At 35.8% G+C, this 23,147-nt stretch overlaps 1 protein-coding gene across 15 annotated transcripts in view; it reads left to right on the forward strand.

Moving 5' to 3' along the window:
• Positions 1–2,949: 2,949 nt before the first annotated feature.
• Positions 2,950–23,147, forward strand: part of CDK12 (cyclin dependent kinase 12) — a 71,688-nt gene continuing 51,490 nt past the window's right edge. For 9 of the 15 annotated variants that reach the window (XM_074320421.2, XM_074320423.2, XM_074320422.2 and 6 more), the window contains exons 1-6: positions 2,950–4,596; positions 8,333–9,214; positions 15,031–15,207; positions 16,034–16,173; positions 16,727–16,897; positions 20,928–21,117. In XM_074320421.2, coding sequence (XP_074176522.1) covers positions 3,548–4,596; positions 8,333–9,214; positions 15,031–15,207; positions 16,034–16,173; positions 16,727–16,897; positions 20,928–21,117 — 2,609 coding nt within the window. In that variant the 5' untranslated portion in view covers positions 2,950–3,547. The remainder of the gene's footprint in view (positions 4,597–8,332; positions 9,215–15,030; positions 15,208–16,033; positions 16,174–16,726; positions 16,898–20,927; positions 21,118–23,147) is intronic. The other 6 variants (XM_019747677.3, XM_074320431.2, XM_074320430.2 and 3 more) reach the window with 2 other exon arrangements.

Below are 23,147 nucleotides of genomic sequence, written 5' to 3' on the forward strand. Positions count from 1 at the left end.
ATCTATGGAGTCCTAATACTTGTGTATTAGGAACTGGTAATATAAACATGAAAATGCAGCCCCAACCCTTATTTGACTCATTTGATTTAGAGTTCTGAAAATCTGATTGGTTACCATAATCATGGGTACTCAAAAGAATTTTTTGTTAATTTATTATTATGCCCAAAGTATTAACGTTAGATACACAGCTACACTTCCTCATGGAAACGCTCTGTACAGATAAACAATAATGTCTGTACTAAGTGTAGCTAGAAAATTTTAAACCTTATAAAGCTTGAAAATAGAGTAAACTTGACCAAATTTTGGTCACAGAATAGAAGTTATAATTTCTCATCTGAAATGACATGTAAAATTTGTACTCAAGTAAAAGAGAGATATCATTCAATAAAAAAAGCATAAAAGGTGCACATTCGAACAATCTTCCTACATGGCAAGAAGAAGACAATGGGTACATTTTAAATGACTAAGCTTTGAGGGAGACTAAACTCTTTAAACCTAAAATCTAAACTAACAAATTGGTCTGTGTGGGGATAAGAAGTTACTGTAACTTTAAATATTTTCTCTTGTGTACAGCCTAAAGAGAAGCTTTCTGACCTGCTGTGGGAATTTACAGGGAAAGTGTAATCATCACCTGACTGATCATCTTGAGGTTCATGTAGTTGCCCTGACTCCCTGCCCTGGGAGGTCATGCAAATAAAGCAAATCAAGCAGTTTTGGAATTTCTCAGTTCAAAGTTTTCTGTAGAGTGAAGCAACACTTACACAAAAGCACTATTCTCACCAGTTGTTGGGCCAATCAGTGTAGTTTAGAGTAGATGTTGTATTTTAAAATTTAAACAGAATCTGAGATTTCCTAGAATAGTTTTTTTTCCAGCTGTATTGAGATATAATTACATTAGAGCAGAATTTTATCCACCAAAAAGAGAAAGTTTAGCGCAATAGAGTATTGGCCTAGGTTTAAAGAAAGAGAGCTGTCCCTGTTCCTGACACTAACTAGTCTTGGTGTAAAGAAGCTCCAATTCCTTCTGAGTCTGGTTCATCCTTTAGTAGATGCATATAACACCCATCCTGACCACTTCACCAGGTTGTTTCCTTGTTCAGCTGATATTTATTGACAGACTTAAACGAGTGTTGTAGAAAATTAAAAAGTGCTGCAGAAATATAAGAGATTATAAAAATTCAGAAAAAGCTTAATTTATTCATTAGAGGTCTCTAGTCTGCCTCAATAGGCAACAGATAATTAATCATTATAACTATAAATAATGCTGTTTAATTTGGATAATTAATTTTCTTTTTCAAGATTTTATTTGACACATGACCATGATTCCTTCCACTTTTCCATTTTACTATGAATGTGGGTGTATCTGGGTCAAAACCTTGATCTCAATTAAAAGTTAGAAAAAAATCAGAGTAATTTTGCTGAACTCAGACCGATATTTAATAAGGTGGGCCAGTCACATTTAATTGGCCTATTTAGTCTCATGCCATCTGCCATCATGTCAGACACTTGGGGGGACCTTTACATCCAGGCCCTCTTGCAGCAATGATGGGGAGATACCACACCTGAGTTTCAGTATTTAATTCTACCCTCTATTTTCTTTCTTTTTTCTTGATAGCATTAATTTTGCTATTTCCATAGATAATTAAAAAGTTGATATGAAAAGCTTGGTCTTTTTCATTTGTATTCAAGATTTATGGACCCAAACGTTCAAGTAAAAACTTTTTATCAGTACCCATGTAACCAAAGCAACAGGAACATTTTCAGGGAATGATTTTGAAAGTGGATTCTTCTACCTTCATTCAGAATGTTTTCTGACTCCTAATTTACTGGTTGATCTTCCCATCTTTGCATATACAAATCCTATTTACTCTTCCTGGCCCAACTGAAATGCCCTTTTATAAAGCTTTCTCTTAACACTCCCAACCTCATTTTGAACCTCCTCAGTGCTCTGTATCATTCCTATGACATTTATTACCTTGTATCTTGTGGTATGAATGTATTATCATTATCCTATTTGAGTGCCCTGGGTGGGTAATACTACACAGAGAAGGGCCTTAAAATATCACATATAAATGTGTTGAAGAAAAGAATGAAGCTTGGACAAGTCACTTAACTTCTCTGTGCCTTAGTTTCCTCACACAACCCTATTTCAGAGGATTGTTGTGATGGGATGAGTTAATGTATGCGAAGGAGTTCTGAAAAGTAAAAAATGGGGGGCAGTGTAAGATACTATTTTTTCTTGGTTATGAATAGTTTTTCTTATTCATAATTATAATCTGTGTGACAATAAAAGGATAAATAATTCCAGAAGAGCCGTACGTGATCCCGAGGTGATGAACTTTCAGGTTCTTAGATTGTTAAGCAGACAGGAAAGAATGCCACACAAGCTTAAGAGCTTATGCTTTTGTGTCAGACAGGAATTTGAATCTCTTCTTTGGCACTTGCTGGACTAGCTTTGTTACCCTGGGTAAGTTATTTAACTTCCCTGAGTCTGGGTTTCCTTATCTGTAAAACAGGGATGAGGATATCCTGTTTGGGCCGTAGTACGTACGAGAATTAGAGATAATTCACGTATTGTACTCTATATAAATGATATGCATTGTTAATACTTAGGGAATTAGGTTGAAATGTCCTTACATTCGCCCTTTGTTCTGTTGACAATATTTTCATCCTGGTAGTTATAAAGTATGCAAAAATTAGTTTCCGCCAAAGCCTGAGAATATTGGTTCAATGAATTATCAATAAAGTTTTGAATTAAAAAAAACAACCTTGCTCCGTTTCAATCAAGCTTTGATCAAATTGAGTGAGGAGAATATCGCGAGAATATGACGGATCGCGTTTTGTGTTCGGGACCTGTTCTCGCGTTGTTTGATAAAGCAAGGAGAGGTGGAAAGGAAGCACGAAATACCGCGAGCTTAGTAGATTCTCGCGAGAGTTTTTGGGATTGTCCCCTCCCCCCTCCCTCAAGTACCGTTTCGGTTTAACCTAGTGTGTGACTGGGAGTCTGTGAGGGAGCGAGTGAGTGTGTGAGGTATTGAGGTGAGGCGGAGGCAAGAAAAGGGGCTCCCTCAGAAGCGAGGGACAAAGGGGGCGTGGGACCGCGGGACCCCAGCGACCGGAAGCCGCCCCGAGCCGGGCTACCGGGTAGGGGTAGGGCCCGCACAGTCCTTACAGGGCCCCAGAGCCGGAGTCGGCCCCACAGCCCCGGGCCGTCGGCTTCCTACTTCCTCGACCTTCCCGGCCTCCGGGCTTGAGGACTGGCTCGGCGGGGGGAGGAGGGCAAACAGACTCGAGCAGCTGCCCGTTGTCTCGCAACTCCACTGCTGAGGAACTCTCATTTCTTCCCTGGCTTCTTCACCCCCTACCTCATGTAGGAGGGTGCTGAGAAGTCGGGAGGGAGGAGGAGCCTGTGCTACCGTCCCTTCCCTCCCCACCCCCTTCTAGGGGCGCTTTGGTAGGCGTGGGGTTGGGGTTGGGGGGGAGGGTGGGGGTTACTTTTTGGAGTGCTGGGGAACTTTTTCCCCTTTTTGAGGCCAGGGGAAAGGGAATGCCCAATCCAGAGAGACATGGGGGCAAGAAGGACGGGAGTGGAGGAGCTTCTGGAACTTTGCAGCCGTCGTCGGGAGGTGGCAGCTCCAACAGCAGAGAGCGTCATCGCTTGGTGTCGAAGCACAAGCGGCACAAGTCCAAGCACTCCAAAGACATGGGATTGGTGACCTCCGAAGCAGCACCTGTGGGTACAGTTATCAAACCTTTGGTGGAGTACGATGACATCAGCTCTGATTCAGATACCTTCTCGGACGACATGGCCTTCAAACTGGACAGGAGGGAGAATGATGAGCGTCGAGGAACTGATCGGAGTGACCGCCTGCACAAACATCGTCACCACCAGCACAGACGTTCCCGGGACTTACTAAAAACCAAACAGACAGAAAAAGAAAAAAACCAGGAAGTTTCTAGCAAGTCAGGATCGATGAAGGACCGGATATCAGGAAGTTCAAAGCGTTCAAATGAGGAGAACGATGATTATGGGAAGGCACAGATCTCCAAAAGCAGTAGCAACAAGGAATCCAGGTCATCCAAACTCCACAAGGAGAAAGCCCGGAAAGAACGTGAGTTGAAGTCTGGGCACAAAGACCGGAGTAAAAGTCATCGGAAAAGGGAAACACCCAAAAGTTACAAAACGGTGGACAGCCCAAAACGGAGATCCAGGAGCCCCCACAGGAAATGGTCTGACAGCCCCAAGCAAGATGATAGCCCCTCAGGAGCTTCTTATGGCCAAGATTATGACCTTAGTCCCCCAAGGTCTCATACCTCCAGCAATTACGACTCCTACAAGAAAAGTCCTGGAAGTACCTCAAGAAGGCAGTCAATTAGCCCACCTTATAAGGAACCTGCTGCCTACCAGTCCAGTACCCGGTCACCCAGTCCCTACAGTAGACGACAGAGGTCTGTGAGTCCCTATAGCCGGAGACGGTCGTCCAGCTATGAAAGGAGTGGCTCTTACAGTGGGAGATCACCTAGTCCCTATGGTCGAAGGCGGTCCAGCAGTCCTTTCACAAGCAAACGGTCTCTGAGTCGGAGTCCACTCCCCAGGTGAGCTATTTGTGTAACAGTCCTTTCTTAGGGTGGGTTATGAGGAATTGGCAATTAGTCATGTTTTGTTTAAGTCCCCTAGTCATTCAAGTTAAGTGACTCTGGTCTCCTCAACCCAGAATTTGAAAAGTGGAGAGTTAACATGCTTAAAACTCATAAGGTAGGTACTTAGAGATCTTTAGCTGTAAGCTCCTGGGTGAGAAAAATCATAGGCTTCTGGGTATTGAATGCATAGAGTTGATACTGGTTTCCAGAGTTTACCTATTTCTGTTGCTTTATCGTAAATATTTTTAAATCACATTGTTATAAGTGCTTTAGACCTCATTGGACCTGATTGAAGATATAAAAAAATTGCAAATTTTTATTTGTATTATCTTGAGGCTATTTGCCTTGGTCATTACCAATTTGTGCTCTCCACTGAGTCTACAAACCTGTTAAGTTTATTTCCTAATTGATGTTTTGATGACTTAACAAAAGACTCCTGTCTTTTCACTGATATTTCTAGTGGAAATTCAGCTGATTTGTCCTTTTTCCTTTTGATGGTGGAGCCTGGCAGAAATTGACCTACCCTGTGACCACTGGCAATTTTCAAAATCTTTCTCTAAAAAAAAATGGTATAGTGCCTTTACTGTCTTGTTTTTGCAAGAAAGGCATGTTAGTTTGAAGTTTAAGTGTTGGAGTGAATTATCTACAGAAAACTGTTCTTGTTCCTAGATGATGAGCTGTACCTCCCTCTTTGTGGACTCACCCTTGTCCACAAAAGCAGAACATGGGCTTTGGAGTTGTACCTGAGTGGAATCCTATACTTTAATGTCTTCATGCCTGAGTTTTTGTGTGTGTAAACTGGGAATTATAAGTACTTCTAGAGTTGTGAGGATTAAATTAGTAATACGAAGTGCATAGCACAGTGCCTGGTACCTGGAGCCAGTCAGTAAATTCTATCTATGAGTAAGGAAAATGTTGAATACTAGTAGAGAGATTATTCTGATTTGAAAAATATCCATGCATATCTTTTATATGTCAGTGTGAGTAATTTTTGCTGACTTAAAGTTGTAATTATTCATAAAGTAGTTTGACTTGATCAAACTGCAGAGTTCCTAGCTGTCAGGGTCTGAAGTTCCTTAGTCTTTTCCCCTCCATTTTCTTACGATTTTTCAAACACAGAACAGTTGAAAGAATTGTAGTGAGGACGCATACATGTACATACATTCTATAATACACGGTCATATATTTTGTTTATCCATCTCTCCATCAATCCATCTTTTGTTTTGATTCCTCTCAAAGTAAGTTACTGACATCAGTATATTTTACTATAAACACTTCAGCATGTGTACCATTAGTTAAGAGATTTTTAAGGAACCCTAAGAAATGTTCTCAGAATATTTGTTTTCTTGAGGGAGTAGCTTAAGGCTGTTCTGAGAATTTTTATTGTGGGGTTTGGGAATACAGAAGTGCATTGAGGCCAAAACACTAAAATGAGTTTCAGTAAGAACTGCAGCTTTGTAGTGATTCCTTTTGGATTCGTATCTCAAGTTCTCTCTTCCTCTACTCACTTAATTGGAACTAGTGCAGAAATGGTAAAAAAAAAAAACACCAAAAAAGTATTGGAGACACTCTATGATAGTATAGGACACAAATATACAGACTACATCATATAATCCTGGAGTCACATGCACACTTTTAGTTGCTTTATAGAGAGCACCATATGTTTGTATGTGTGTATTACATATTTTTCCTCATTTGTTGGAATTTCAAACAGCAAATACAAAAATTTCTTAGAGTAGAAGAACATACAGATCCCTTCTATGGTATTCTCTGTGTTTTTTCCTTGGGAGACAGACAAAATTAACCAAGCAACATCTTTTTAATAGACTGAAAATGCTTTGGCAGAAATACAAGGTCTTCACATTTACCAAATTAGTAATGATTTATAGTAGTAATTTCATTTCAAATGGGTGGAACCTAACTTAATTCAGGGGGAAAATACATTTGTTTTCGAAGACAAATTTTTTATTGTTGCCTGCATTTACCTATTTGTTGTCCCCCACCACACACACACACACACACCTTTTTTTCCCTTGAGTGGATCTGGACCTCACAGCATTTGTATCATAAAAATGTCATGAGTATATGACCATCCAAATGTCCTATTAACAGTAGGCTTCTGTTCAGAAGTTGAAGCGTTTTTAACAGAGTTCCTTAGGTAGAGTTAGTCGTGCTGAAAGATTAAAGAAACAATGGTTTGTAGAGTGTGGTCTCTAACATTACTTAGTAGTGTTTGGGATTTTAGAAGTTTTTCCTGGGCTAGTGATGTTAGTTTTATCCTAGCTATAATTCAATCAGAGAAAACCTCTTGTTTCAGCCAGGTATCTACAAGAGAAGTGTTAGTTTTCTTAAGGGTAAGTGGGTATTTTTGGTAAATCCATCTAGCTACTTTCAATAGTTTTTATTCTCACGTTTATATATAGTATGTGTTATTATTGTTTTGAGTACTTTGATTCCAATAATGACTATATTTTAACTAACTTTTCAGAGAAAACTTCCAAAAAGCAGTATAGGTATAAGAAAACCATGGCTGTTTCCCCTACACATATATGCTATTTGTTTTGAAACCTTTTGATTGATGTCTGCCTCACAGATGATTAACTATAAAAGGAAATATTAGAGATCTGGAATGGAAGCAATTTTTTGTAGACTACTGGGCAAATTATGTTTTGTCCAATCACATTTTTAGTGCTAATTTTTCCCCCCTCACCTTAAAGCCTAAGCACATCAGGTTTCATTAAAAAGCAAAAAGAATTAATGAGAGTTGGGTTTCAATATAGAATAATCTGCGACATAGATTCTAAGATTTTATTTCCCAATCCTTCCTTAATGAAGAAAATAAATTGAACATTCGGTAATACCTGGCTTTACAAATTCCTAAAAAGTTGATTGGAAATCATTTTATATTTGAAACTACCAGAAGCCATTATAGTTTTGAGAATTTGTAATAAATTATTTTGGTAAGATCGTTTCTCTAGTTCATCTATTTTGTAAGTCCTAACTGTTGTATCTTGGGGGTTTGTGTATTATAGGCACAACTTAATTATAAACTGAGGATACAAGGAACAAAATCTTTTCCTGGGATCTGTCAAGTAAATAGGAATCTAGTTTAAAAATTTAGATTTTGATTAAGCATGCTAGTTACTTTTAGTTTCCTGATTGGTATAACCCAACTTTATTATAAAGTCTGACTTTCTTTTATCATGTTTTCAGTTTATCAGAGATTTAAACCGAAATTCTAAAAGTAAACATTGTGAGTATGGGTATTTTCCAACATGGGGAAAAATAGCGATCTATCTTCCTTCAGTTGAATAATTTTTAGTATTATATGATTGAAATATGTTGTTATGCAGGATTTAGTTCTAATCTATTTTTTAAATAAACTTTATTTTTAAGAATAGTTTTAGATTTACAGAAAAATTGTGAAGATAGTATGGTACAACGAGTTCTTACATGTCCTGGCACCCAGTTTCCCTATTATTAACATCTTACATTAGTATGTATGGTACATTTGTTACAATTAATGAATCAGTATTGATTTATTGTTATTGCTATTATTAGATACCTAATCTATTTTTAAGATTACTAAATTACTCAAAATGGGTTTTTTAAGTTATACTTTAGCTGATCTATTTTCCTGTATATTGCTATAGCCTATCCATTTTAAACTGCCTTTTTATTTTTCCATTAGGAAATCCATGAAGTCTAGAAGTAGAAGTCCTGCATATTCAAGACACTCATCTTCTCATAGTAAAAAGAAGAGGTCCGGGTCACGCAGTCGACATTCCAGTATCTCACCTGTCAGGCTTCCATTGAACTCCAGCTTGGGAGCTGAACTCAGTAGGAAAAAGAAGGAAAGAGCAGCGGCAGCTGCTGCAGCAAAAATGGATGGAAAGGAATCCAAGGGTTCACCTATATTTTTGCCTAAAAAAGAGAACAGTTCAGTAGAGGCTAAAGATTCAGGTTTGGAGTCTAAAAAGTTACCCAGAAGTGTAAAATTGGAAAAATCTGCCCCAGATACTGAACTGGTGAATGTAACACATCTAAACACAGAGGCCAAAAATTCTTTAGATACAGGGAAAGTAAAGTTGGATGAGAACTCTGAGAAGCATCCTGTTCTTAAAGATTTGAAAGCACAGGGAACAAGAGACTCTAAACCTATAGCATTGAAGGAGGAGATTGTTACTCCAAAAGAGACAGAGACATCAGAAAAGGAGACCCCTCCACCTCTCCCCACAGTTACTTCTCCACCTCCTTTACCAACTACTACCCCTCCACCTCAGACGCCCCCTTTGCCACCTTTGCCTCCACTACCAGCTGTTCCACAGCAACCACCTCTGCCTCCTCCCCAACCAGCATTTAGTCAGGTTCCTGCTTCTAGTACTTCAACTTTGCCCTCTTCTACTCACCCAAGGACATCTACTCTGTTCTCTCAGGCAAATTCTCAGCCCCCTGTACAGGTTTCTGTGAAGACTCAAGTATCTGTAACAGCTGCTATTCCACACCTAAAAACGTCAACATTGCCTCCTCTGCCCCTCCCACCCTTACTACTTGGAGACGATGACATGGATAGGTAAGTCCCATAATTAACTGAGAAAACTTAACTCTCTTGATCTAAGTGTAATGCAGTTTTTGTTTTCAAATTTTGTCAAAACTGCTCTAATGCATGGCTATTTAGAATATTTTTATGAATAGGAAATGCCTTTGATGTTTGATTTACAGTGGAAGAGTCCATGTTTATGACACTATTACTTAGGAAGAGGGAAAGTCTAGTGACCGTTTTTCTCATAAGTTTATTGATGTCTAATTTTGATTAAAAGAATAGGGTTTTTCTCCCTGAATTTTTATGTTGAAAATTTTAAAAGCTGTAGAATAATTTAAAAAATGATACATTTAATACCCTTATACTCTTCACCTAGATTGTCTTCACCTAGAAATTGTGAAGAGTATCTTCACCTAGATACTCTTCATCTAAAAATTGTTAACTTTTTGCCACATTTGCTATAACTAGATATTTGGCACTTCACTTCTGAATGCTTCTGCATGTCTCTCCTAACATTAAGACATTTACTATATAGTCATAATACCATCATCACCCTAAAAAACTTAACCATTGATTTAATAATGTAATATCAATAACATAATATCAATAATGATACTATTGAATATCCTCAGTGGTCCCCAAAATGTCTTTTATAGCTGTTTGTTTTTTCTCCTTATCCAGGAGAAAAATAAACCAGGTTTATTTCCAAAAATGCTGTAAAAAAAAAAAATTATACTGTAAGAAGCAAAAGAACAACATACAGAATCTTTGCTAATTGGAATGTAAATTCACAGTGGGGTGATGGGAAAAGTTCTAATTGTAATGAGTCCCCTGAGTATTGAGAACTGAAATGATTGTGAAGCATGAATCTGATTTTATGGAAGGCATTAGGAAACATTTATTTAATTTCTTGACAGGACTATCTAGGCAAGTACCACCAAATAAACATGATTTATCAGTGATATACACCATGACCGCATTTGTTACTGTTTTTTCTATTGAGGTCCTGCCTTCTTGTTCTCTAGGATATAAATTTCATTTATTGCAATGAATTTTCGTTGTAAGCACAAAAATAAGTACCACTGATCTTGCATCCTAGACCAATTCCCAGCCCTCCATTACTTTCCAAGTAACAGGTAATTCAAACAGTGACACACTTCAGCCCTTTAGGTCTGTATTTTTCTAGACTACCCCCTGTGCCTTTTAAAAAGGTTCAAGTGCAATAAGTGGGGGGTCGCGGGGAAGACTATTTAAAAGAATGGCTTCATTACTATTTATAATGGTAAATCTGATTTTAAAGGAAAATTCTACATGCTTTTTCTAATATTAATACATAGGTATTTATGAATTCTGCCACATACTGAAAACTACAAAGGAATAGAACAGAACCTGAAATTTATGTAGAAAAATTTATTTGAGGTACACAGTGTACTTATAGATACAAGCCGTGTGTTTTCATACTTTCGGGGAAACGCAGTACATGTAACAAAAACAAAAAAACATTTTGAATTTAAAAGGAATATATAGTGAAAAGGAGGAGATTTTATAGTTTTTATTGGAAAAGGAAATAGTTGAGCATTATCCAAAAGGACCCTAGGGCATTATCCACCCACAAGAACCTCATTTAAATATTACTTTATATAGTGGCTGGAACAATAGTGTGGCTAAGAATCTTCATTTTAAAATGTTTACTTAGCTAACCAAATAACTATTGAACCTACCGACTTACCATGTGTCGGTGTAGAGTGCAGATTTTCAGAGGTGGAATGATTTTGATAGATCGGATTTCTATCTTTCAGATTGGGGGTGAAGGGTAAAGTAAGACCTTTCAGTGCTTATTTGAGTACGTGTGGTTATCTTTAAGAATGCGTATGAGAGAGAATGAAGTGAGCAAAACTATTTTTGTTATATATCAATTCTGTTCTGAAAGTATATTTTATTTTATATTCCAATGTGATTGTTTTTAAATGTATGATTATCATCAGCTGTTTTACACATGTAATACTTATAAGTAAATTATTAAAGGTAGAAAAATGGAAATGAAGATTTCCACTATTGATTTTATTTTTTCACTATATATTCATTTTAAATTCATAATTTTTTTTTGTTTTTGTCACATGTACCGTGTTTCCCCGAAAGTAAGACCGAGTTTTATATTCATTTTTGCTCCAAAGACGCTTTAGGGCTTATGTTCAGGGACTGTCATCCTGAAAAATCATGCTAGGGCTTATTTTTTGGTTAGGTCTTATTTTGGGGGAAACAGTGTACACACACACACACACACAGTACTTTTTTTGGTGCCACTCTGTCCATTTACCAGCTGCACCTATCTTTCACGTGAAAAATAATTGTCACGTAAGAAAACTTCAGGAAGAAACCTAAAAGTTGCATATGGAACTCACATTCCTCTCTATCTTCTCATGAAATTGAAACAGCTTAAATATTGAGGATGTGATTTATCCATCCTTTTTATTGTCTGCTGTGTTTTAAACGTAGAACTTAGAATGAAATCAGTAAATATTGGTTATTTGAATGAGTAAGTAAAACTGCTAAAGGAGCCAAAGTCAGGGTTTGTGTGAAATGATAATGGGCGTGTATAATAGTTAAGAAATCAGTTGGCACATGGATAATGTAAAGCTTGTATTAGAGGATTTGTCTTCTTTTAGTTAAAATCCTTTTGGGAAAAGAACGAAACTTTTCTTTCAAATGTATAGCTTGAGCAGGAGTGTATTAACCCAGGTAGAAAATGCAGGAGTGAATTTAACTAATGGTATTGCAAAAGCCTTTATGATTCATGGTCTATAATTTTTGGTTTCAAGGAGCAAAGGCTGCCAAACATCCACCTCAATATAGTACGTTCTTCATGAACATAGCTGTTCATGAGATCTACTTTTAGAGGTCACCTTTATACTCTTCTTTAAAATTTCAGTTAACCAACTGCACAGGGTTTTTAAAATCTCTCTCTTTGATAGCCTGGTTCATTTGGAGTTTATCAGACTTCTGTAGAATCTACACTATTCTGTGTGTGTGTGTGTGCGTGTGTGTGTGTTTCTGTCTACCCTATTCTTAAAGGCTGTTTATTTAAAGTATTGAGCTCTTATAGAAAGGAAAGGATCTATGTAAGCATTCAAATTTGATTTATGATTTTGCTAATAGAATGCCTGGATCCCATTTTTAATGTATTGAACTCAAATTTTTAATTGAAGTTTGTAAAAATAAATCACTTTTTAAACAACTTGCTTTAAGGGGAAGAGGATAAATGATCATATGTAAAGTATGCTGTTGAATTTTTTAAATTATGCTGTTGAATTTTTTATATTATGAAGAAATATAATTTTCTTCATAATTATATTATGAAGAATATAATTTCTTCATAATATTATGAAGAATATAATTTCTTCATAATATTTAAATTTTCATTTTAAATAATTCATATGTAAATTCATATACTTTATTTTTTAACAACAAAGACTTCTTATTAGTTTACATTGTACCTACAGGTTAAATCCCATCATAATAAATTTCAAGAGACTATCTAGATATTAAAATTTGGACAGTTCTGGAGCTTGGCAGTTTTTAAAAAAAATTACTATACATGAACATTATGTAACCTACTCACCATCCGTGAATTGTCTACACGTATAAATGGGGAACCAGAAAGTACTGATATAAAGGTAGATCAGCACTTCCTGTTACTGCATCTTTAAGTAATGACTTAGATTTTCAGTGTCTGCTTCCCTGTTAAACCCTCTCAGCATCTACATGTCCTCCACACTGTATAGAGCTATATTTTACTGAGTACCCTCTACTAAAGGCTAACAACCATAATGTTATTAAGCACTGCAATGTTATGGGCCATCATTATTCCAAGATTTTTGGTACATTGGAATTTGTTGAAATAGGATTTGACCTCTATTCAACTTGTGTGCCCTGAATTGGTAGGATGTACGTATCCTATTAAACACTCTTTCTGGAAATAAGCGTGCTAATAATACGGTGTGTTTTTCAGAAGCAATGTACACTTTCACAGTAGCAAATTATATTTGAATCCATAAAATGAACCTTGGAAAAAAACAAAACCTAAATATAAAAAACATAGACTGAACTTACATGAAATGATGGTGAGAGAATTCAGGTACTTTGATTCTAATGAAGCAAAATCAAGAAATAATGTATTTTTGAATCATGAGGAATTGAAATTTATAAAGAATATTCTGATGTTAGTAGTTGAGAAATGAGGAATTTTCTTCATCTGAATGTCTTAAAAATTGAGGAAATTAAAAAAAAATCTATATTGTATCCTGCACTCAAGAGTTTTCTGGTAACGATAGCCTGTGTTCCCAGAGTAGAAAAATTATAGTGCAAATTATAATGTTGTATGTTCATCTGTGTCAATAATTTAACCAAAAGTTTCAAATGATCATTTTGTACTCCATCGAGACATGGTACAAACTAATTTGGATTCTGTTTTAATTTACAAGGATTATAATGATGAAAATTGGTGGGAAAGTGGTAGCTTTTGAGATTGTTTCACACACAGGGCAGCAGTATGCTTCAAAAAGATACATTACAAGGGATAGATTTGTTCTTTAGGGTTCTGTGGAAGTATTCATGAAAAAATATATTTCATCATCTAGGCTCTGCTTTTTAAGCCTTCCGTCCCCTATCGTTACCAACTGCATGTACCAGGCCTCCAGAAATTAGTGTGTTAAACTGAACCAACTTGATGGGAGTAACTATCCATAGGGCTTGTTTTCCCAAGTATTGTTTGATGTTGTAAAGCTGTTCAGAAGTAACTCAGAGCAAGTTTTGTGAAGGGAAACGTAGTGCTCTAGTCACAATCTGCTTTAAAAAGAAAAAAACAATTTTTTTTATAACCACTTGTCAGAAAAGTGGAGGAAGCTCCCACTGTGGTTAAAATTCTCAGGTGCTTTTCAACCTTCTGATACTGTGATGGAATACAAAAGGCTTACTATCTAGCATGGTTTTATTTGTAGGCATGAATTCATATGCCACACTATCTTTTCTGAGGACATGCATGGCACAAAATCCCTCCGTTACTCATAAATAAATTCAGATAGTTTAAAAATTGGATCTGAAAACTGACTAATCTATTCCAGAAAAGCTATCCTTTCTTTTTTCCCACTGACTGCTATAGGTTTTGATTATCATGAGAGACCTGCTACCAGCTGCTTTTAATGATTCTGAAATGGTTGCTTGGACTCTTTCTCCTTAGAGTTTTAGTTTGAAGGTTATTTCTCCATATTGGTTGATCAGGTGTGGTTGCCTTTTGCTTCTAAACCAACAGAATAAATCAGTGTATTTTTCACTAATTTTGATTTTCAGCTTAGTTGTTTTTCTTACAAAATGCTAAAATATTACTTCCTTTTTCTAGATTCTCTCTACATCTTTAGTAATATAGTAGTGTTACATTGTTGAGCTTTCATTCCTTATTTAAATCTCTGCTGGTTAAAATATAGAGTAGGTTTGGTGACTCCTTGAGTTGCAGTAGTACTTTGTGAATTTAAGATGTATTTTTTTTATCTCAGTAAAAATCCAAATAGAATCTTAGGAAGGATATTAAAGGAAGAGTTTGTTAAAGTTACACTTATAAGTAATATTCCAAAATTCTCATTGTTTCCTTAGTATAGATTTATTTTTGCAAAATCCGATTATGTTTAACTTTGATAAACTCCATTTTCTTACCCTATATATTGCAGGATTTTTTTTCCCTTAAAAGTAAAATCTTTGTAATCTTTTAATAGCCAGACATCATGATTTTTTAAAGTTTTATTTGCATATCCTTTAATTGTGATCTTTTTCTTCTCTCTTTCTCTATTGCTTAGTCCAAAAGAAACTCTACCTTCAAAACCTGTAAAGAAAGAGAAGGAACAAAGGACACGTCACTTGCTCACGGACCTCCCTCTTCCTCCAGAGCTCCCTGGTGGGGATCCATCTCCCCCAGACTCTCCAGAACCAAAGGCAATCACACCACCTCAGCAACCATATAAAAAAAGACCAAAGTGAGTTTTTGGAGGGACCTACCCTTAATTACAACTTTTATTACAGTAAGGAACCTTTGGGCCTAAATCTCACACTTTTTCTTACAACCCACACCAGTAAGATCATTGGACCTAATGTATATCTTTTTTTTATTTGAATGGATAAAAACCTACCAAGGCCACCCATTCATCAGCACCCACTGATACCTATCTGTGTTTTTTAGAAAAGCAATAATTTCCCAAATCCAAATATACCACAAACATTGATCCCATTGTATCTTTTGAGTTCATATATTTGGTGTATTGAAGACAAAAAAAACAAAAAACCCTTTCATTCAGGGTGTGTCAATTATGTATATATTAATGAAAAATTAATAGAGGTGGATTGTTCGCCCCACCCCAGTCACATAAATTGCCATGCCATAAATGTAGTAGAATCTGGGTTTGATCTACTTGTGTTAGCATTCCTCTCTTAATAAAAATAGTTACTATTTATTGAGTATGTATTATTGCCAAAACTTTATATTTTATTTTCATAATAACCTTATGATGTAGGGATTATTTTTCCATTCTATAGTTGAGAAAGCCAATAGTCAAGAGAAGTCGGAAAATAGCACCAAATGTATTATTTGGTCTTAGTCTTTCTGATGTAAAAAAATCTGTGTTTTAGCCATTGTAAGAGACTGTTTAAACTGTTTATTTCGTATCACTTAATTTCTGCCTTTTTAATAAAGAAACTCATAAAAGATTCAGGAGGCAAAGATAACATCATAAAATAATTGTTTCCTTCTTTGAATAGACTTAATTTTTTTAATAATTGTTTTTATTTTTGTTTTCCCTTTTTTAGAATTTGTTGTCCTCGTTATGGAGAAAGAAGACAAACAGAAAGTGACTGGGGAAAACGATGTGTGGACAAGTTTGACATTATTGGGATTATTGGAGAGGGAACCTATGGTCAAGTATATAAAGCCAAGGACAAAGACACGGGTAAATATTGCCACCAAATACTAGATATAAGAAGGTTAAAAAGTTAGCAGAACTAATGTTTTAAGTGGATTTAGCAAAAGTAAATTTTGAGTTCTAATTTGGTCCCCAAAAGTTACTAAGTAGACTAAAATTTTCCAAAAGAATAGTATAATTATTACTGTTTAAAAACCTTCCGCTTTTTTGTTGTTTATTATAAATGTTTTATGATAAGCTTGCTTGGAATTTAAGAGAGAGTAAAAATGAAATGTGTAAGTTGCTCTTTATTTGGTAAGGAGTTAGTCCTTGAAGATAAAGTAGTTGAATTAGTATATTTTAATAACCAAAATTTTTAGGCCTAACTGAATGTGGAATTTGAAAGTTCAAATCTTAAAAAAAATTAAAGATAAGAAAGGGAACTGAGGGATTTATTTTTTAAGATATAAAAGTATCTGGCATAAAGCATTAAAGTAGGCATTAAGCCTGTCTTTCACAGCAAGGACATATATTGGCTGGTTCATGATGGTGGCCAAAAAATGCCAATTGATAATGTAACATTTTGAATTGATTGTGACAGGAGAGCTAGTCGCCCTGAAGAAGGTGAGACTAGACAATGAAAAAGAGGGCTTCCCAATCACAGCCATTCGTGAGATCAAAATCCTTCGTCAGCTAATCCACCAAAGTGTTGTTAACATGAAGGAAATTGTCACAGATAAACAAGATGCACTGGATTTCAAGAAGGACAAAGGTACAAGCAAAGAACTATGTTGCTACAGGGTAGACTGGTATATCTTATTTTCCTTTCTTAGCTTGTTTTCCTGTTTGAATTTTTTTTTTAACTTTTATTTATTTTAAGTGTGTTTTTCCAGGACCCATCAGCTCCAAGTCAAGTAGTAATTTCAATCTAGTTGTGGAGGGCGCAGCTCACATTGGCCCATGTAGGGATTGAGCCGGCAACCTTGTTAAGAGCACCGTGCTTTAACCAAATGAGCTAACAGGGTGTCCCTGCCTGTTTGAATTTTTTACTAAAGTTTGTACTAAAGTCCAGCTTCCTTCTTGAATCTATACCAGAATTAAGATACTAGTAGATTGCTCTTGTGTTGAGCAGTGCTTATTTTATAAAATAAATGTCCATTCTTCATCAGTGTACTCTTATACTTTTAAAAATCATTATTAATCATTAAAATTAGAGTCTGCTATAACACCTAATAAGGTCAGTACATAAACAGTTATAAGATCCTCTTCCAACCAACATTTTAAAGTCTTTTTTTTTTTTTTTTTACAAATTACAATAACAATAATGGAAACTAAAACCCAGATTTATCAGTTACTCTCATTTTTTAAATTTCTTTTTAATTATAGTTTCAAACAATATATTAGTTTCAGGTGTAAAACAGGGATTTAGACATTCATATACCTTATGAAGTGACCACCATCATAAGTCTAGTAACCAGCTGTCACCATACATAGTTACTATGATATCACTGGCCAAATTCCCCATGCTGTATATTGTATCCCGTGACTAATTTTATAATTGACAGCTGATACTTCTTAATCCTCTTCACCTTTTTTTGCCTATCTCATCACCTCTCTCTTATCTGGCAACCATCAGTAATCTGTATTTGTGAGTTTGTTTCTTACTCTCATTTTTACATCATCCCTTCTGATTACTGTTCATATGCATCCAATATTTTTAGATAGTTTTGCATTTATACAGTTTAGAATTCAAAACAGGTATTTCTAAAACAATCCTCTTCAGGTACATAGTGGTTTGTTTTCCTGGGTGTGTAACTTTTGTCTCTATTTGGAGGGTAAAATTGTTCATTTTTTCCATACTTATGTTTGAAGTAGTCTACATATGACATTTAACCTACTTTTATTGAAGCAAATCTAAAGGTTTAGACATGGGCAACTGTGAAGAGATGGCACCTGTGAATATAATCTAGGATGTTAAAAGAGAATATAATGGTGGAAGGGTATTAAGAATATACAAACTTTGGGCCAGCCCGGTGGCTCAGGCGGTTAGAGCTCCATGCTCCTAACTCCGAAGGCTGCCGGTTCGATTCCCACATGGGCCAGTGGGCTCTCAACCATAGGGTTGCCAGTTCAATTCCTCAACTCGCGCAAGAGATGATGGGCAGCGCCCCCTGCAACTAAGATTGAACATGGCATCTTGAGCTGAGCTGCAGCTGAGCTCCCAAATGGCCTCAGTTGGTTGGAGCACGTCCTCTCAACCACAAAGTTGCCGGTTCGACTCCCGCAAGGGATGGTGGGCTGCGCCCCCTGCAACTAGAAACAGCAACTGGACCTGGAGCTGAGCTGCGCCCTCCACAACTAAGACTGAAAGAACCAACTTAAAGCTGAATAGCACCCTCCACAACTAAGATTGAAAGGACAACAACTTGACTTGGAAAAAAGTCCTGGAAGTACACACTGTTCCCCAATAAAGTCCTGTTCCCCTTCCCCAATTAAAAAAAAAAATCTTTAAAAAAAAAAAAAGAATATACAAACTTCCAGTTTTACAATAAGTCAGGGGAATGTAATGTACAACATGGGGTATATAGTCAATGATATCATAATAACTCTGTACAGTGATAGATGGTTACTAAACTTACTGTGGTGATCACTTCGTATATAAAAGTTGAACTACTATGTTGTACACCTAAAACTAATATAATATTGTATGTCAACTATAGTTAAAAATAAATTTTACAGAAAGAGAGAATACGATTGAAGTACATAAAATTAGGAGGGTAACTGATAAAGTTAAGCTGGACTTATTTACAGAGCCCCAAAGATATTAGCAGTAGAGGAGTAACATCTCTTGAGTTTGGTAAAGTAGTTTTAAAGCAAAAAAAAAAAAAAAAGAAATTCTGCTTATGTAAAGGTATTCAGATAAATTTATGAAAGTTAGATCTGCATAGAACTAAATACTAGGCTTATTTCTGGGTGTGTCTTAACTTTTTCTGATTATAAACATAATGCAATGTGTAGCTAGTTTCTGTAAGCAAGCATAAGAAAATGTTGATTGCTTTTGGAGAGACTTCATCCATGCCATTCCATACTGCTTAAATAATTTGTCATGTACTGTTTAAATTCTTTTTAAAAAGAATTTAACCTATTTTTTTAAATAAATAATGAATGGATGGATAGATGTTCTGTGTGTCCATTGTGGAAAAACTGACAATGTAAAAGAATAAGAAAAAGAAAATGGCAATCACTTCTCTTTCTCTCTATCCTAGTATACCACCGTCCATAGAAACCCACTATAGCATTAGCATTTTGGCATATTTCTTTCTAGTACTTATTATATATATTTATTTCAACATAACTAAGATCAAATTATATTTAGTGTTTATAACTTGTCATAAGCAATTCCCCATGTCTTTAACATGTTTTAATGACTGTACATAAAAGTAGATGAATCCAAATTTGCTTCACCAGTCCCTGTTGAGCAGTTAGTTGCCAGTTAAAAAAAATATATATATAATAGCACCGCATTAAGCATCTTTGGGCATTAATCTTTGCATTTATTATAGATTTATTTCTTAATATAGTTTCTTAGAAGTAGAATTATTTTGTCAAAGGGGTTTTCATATTTAATGTTAGATTGCTTTTAAGAGAGTAATAATTTATGTCCCACCAGTGAGTGCCCATTTCACTTTATCCTCCCTAGCATTCAGTATATATTTTTTAAAAATTATCGTATTGATAAGTGAAGTATGATATTTTGGATTGCATTTCTTGTATTACATCTGAGTTTTTTTTCCATGTTTATCAATTTTATTTGCTCTTTTTTGAGTTGTCTTTTTGTGTCCTTTGTCTACTTATCTTTGCAATTTTAGTATTTTTCTTATTAATTTGTATGAAATTGTAGCTACATCTCTCTAAGATCTTCCCTTAATGCAGTGGTTCTTAACTTTTTTGGAGTCATGGACCTCTTTTAACATGGATCCATTTTTCAAAGAAATACCTTTGAAATGTTGCATACTGTTTCAGAGAGTTTGAAAAGTCCTTGAAGCCTACCACCCAGATTAAGAATCCTTGCCTTTATGCTACTATGAGACAGACTTTTAGACTGGATAGTTCAATGTCTAACTAGGTCTAGTATTTCTTATGTTACGATATTTGTCTATCACGCACCCTGTCGAAAATGGAATGATAATGTGGATTTCAAATCTTTTACAGTTTTCTTAGTGTACTTCCCCTTTTATCTACTTCTACGTTTAGGGAGTTTAATTGGATGATTCACCTTTCTTTCAATTCTTAAAATACTATAAATTTCACTAATAATTTATACTGAGTAGCTCGTACTGCCCTGGCATATTAATGTGAGTCCTATTTACTAAGGTAAAGACTTCTACAGAAGTAGTCACAGACAATATGTAAAAAATGCACATGGTTGTGTGTTACAAATAAAACCTTATTTACAACAGACAAGCAGACTGGATTTGGCCCAAGGTCTGTAATTTGCCAACTGACTTAGATCATAAAAGACCAATAACACAACCTGATCAGCGCAGTTGTCCGCCTCAAGACATAAATAGTCCAAAGAGCACTGGACTAGGAGTCAGAAGATTAATTCAAATAGTAGTTCTGTTATTATTAGAAAGGGCAAGTTATTCAACTACTCTGAGTTTCAGTTTCTTCATCTGTAAAATTAAGCTGTGGTTCCAAAGAGTCTTATGGTCATCTCCAGAATTATATTAAAATTTGAGGCATTGTCATTTAATACTCATTTTTCTCGTTTTTAATTTTTTTTCTTCCATCTTGCATAGGTGCCTTTTACCTTGTATTTGAGTATATGGACCATGACTTAATGGGACTGTTAGAATCTGGTTTGGTGCACTTTTCTGAGGACCATATCAAGTCATTCATGAAACAGCTAATGGAAGGATTGGATTACTGTCACAAAAAGAATTTCCTGCACCGAGATATTAAGTGTTCTAACATTTTGCTGAACAACAGGTAATTTAGTAAAATCAAATGAGGATAAGCATTTTCTTCCTCTCTTCTGACCCTCTTAGTTTCAGCTAGTTAATTGGGGTTATAGGTAAACTCAATAATGCCGTTTTTTGCATTTACATACATCTGATGTTTATACCTTAGGAACAGCTTATCATAGGGGTATCCTGATCAGCAGAGTGCAGACTTATTGTTAATAAGGAATTAACAGAGGTAGAATTGTAAAGGTTTTTTTAATTGCAAACATTTTAGGGAATCACACCTTACAGGAATATTCAGGGAGCTTTTTGCCATAGTTAGTAAATAATATTGTGGTCCTAGGCAAATTGAGATAGATGTTGAGATCTTAGTGAAATTCTCCCTTGTCTAGTGGGGAGAAATGTGCCTGCTCTTTTAGGTGCTTTTGAGACTTTCTCAGTTACCGAATTTCATAGTAAACACAGGTGTAGCAGGTGATTGACCTTTCTGCCCAGCACCAGGTCTTAACATGAGTTTGGTGATGACAGTGTTAATTCTTCAGACGTTTTTATCACCTACGTTCTTCCTCTCTGGCTATTTGCCTAAACTGCATTGGTGATATCAGATGTATTATGCGCACTAGTCTTTGGTAATAGCCCTGTCTCTTGAGGAATAAAAAGTAAGTCTGGTACCATTGAAATCAGGCCAATGTTTACTTATTTAGGAAATTGGGCTGTTTACAGCCATCTTTGATTCACCCATTGTTTTAAATATTTCTGTTCAATTATATTTGATAAACATTATATTTGATAAACATTATAACAGATAGGAATATGGAATGATTATGACATATTTTTTATCTTTGTGGATTGTGGTGACCAACCATCCAGGGTTGCCCAGGACTGTCTTAGTTTTAGCACTAAAAGTTCCACATGGCATGGTTGGCCACTGGAGAGCTCAGAGTTTAGTAGGGTAGCTAAACAAATAAATTGCTCAATTCAGTGAACATTTATTAAGCCCATTTTTTTGCCTTGAATTTGGGAGCACCTGGGAAGATGCGGTCTTGAGGAATGAATAGGAATTTACCAGAAAGACTTACAACTGAGGGTTAAGTTTCTAGGCAAAAGATATTGCATAGCGAAAAGCACATAAATGTGAAAATAGTATGTCTGGAAAATGTAAATAGTCATTATTGCTAGGGCAAGAATGGTGAAACCAGACAGTTGTAAGGAGCCAATTTAAGGATCTTGTATATGTCACTAAGGAACTTAAACTTTATATGTGGCAGCCATTAAAGGGTATTGGCTTGGTTAAGTCTTTGTTTTTAAATTAAAAATTAGTTCATTTTAAATTTAAAAATACATAAAATGTATATATTTGTACGTAAATATCTTTATGAGACGGAACTTGATATTAGGAGATTATTCCTTTCTGTTGCTATCTCTTTGACCGACAATTCTCATTAAAGCTGGGTGTGGTTAATCTACATCCATAGTAATAAGTCTTCTAGAATTTAATGATGGCTATCATTAAGTCCTGGACTGTAATATTTATATACATTTAATATAGCTTTCTGGACTATAGCTTTCTGGATTATAGTATTAATATACATTTTTCTGGTCCTTTTGCTCCTCTGTGGGGGATGTCTCAGGCCAGGAAGTAACTGCATTCCTGCTTGGTGTCCTTTCTGGTGGGTCAAGCCTCTTTCTGTCCCTGACTTCCCATATTCAGGGAGCTAAGCAGGATGCAGGAGTCTCATGATCTAGTCTGATCCATCAAGCCTCTGCTCTTTCCCATTTAGTTCTGTCTACACAGAGACTTCTGGGTGAGATGGCCTAGAGAGAATGGTAAGAAGTCCTGAGGTGATGAGGGAGAGGAGAGTAGGGTTGGGCTCCATGATGTTCATTATATCTTAATTATACAAGTATAAATGAGATCAAATCATTTTAGGTAGAGGAGACACAATTAGTCTGTTTCAGAAAAGTCACTAAATGGTCACTATATGGGGTATAGACTGGAGGCAAGGAGACCTATTAAGATTAAGAACACTAATTAATATGTGCTTGAACTAGCCA

The sequence above is a fragment of the Rhinolophus sinicus genome, chromosome 12 (genome assembly GCF_057876585.1).
Source record: "Rhinolophus sinicus isolate RSI-liver-muscle chromosome 12, RSI-T2T, whole genome shotgun sequence".
In the NCBI taxonomy this organism is placed as follows: Eukaryota; Metazoa; Chordata; class Mammalia; order Chiroptera; family Rhinolophidae; genus Rhinolophus; species Rhinolophus sinicus.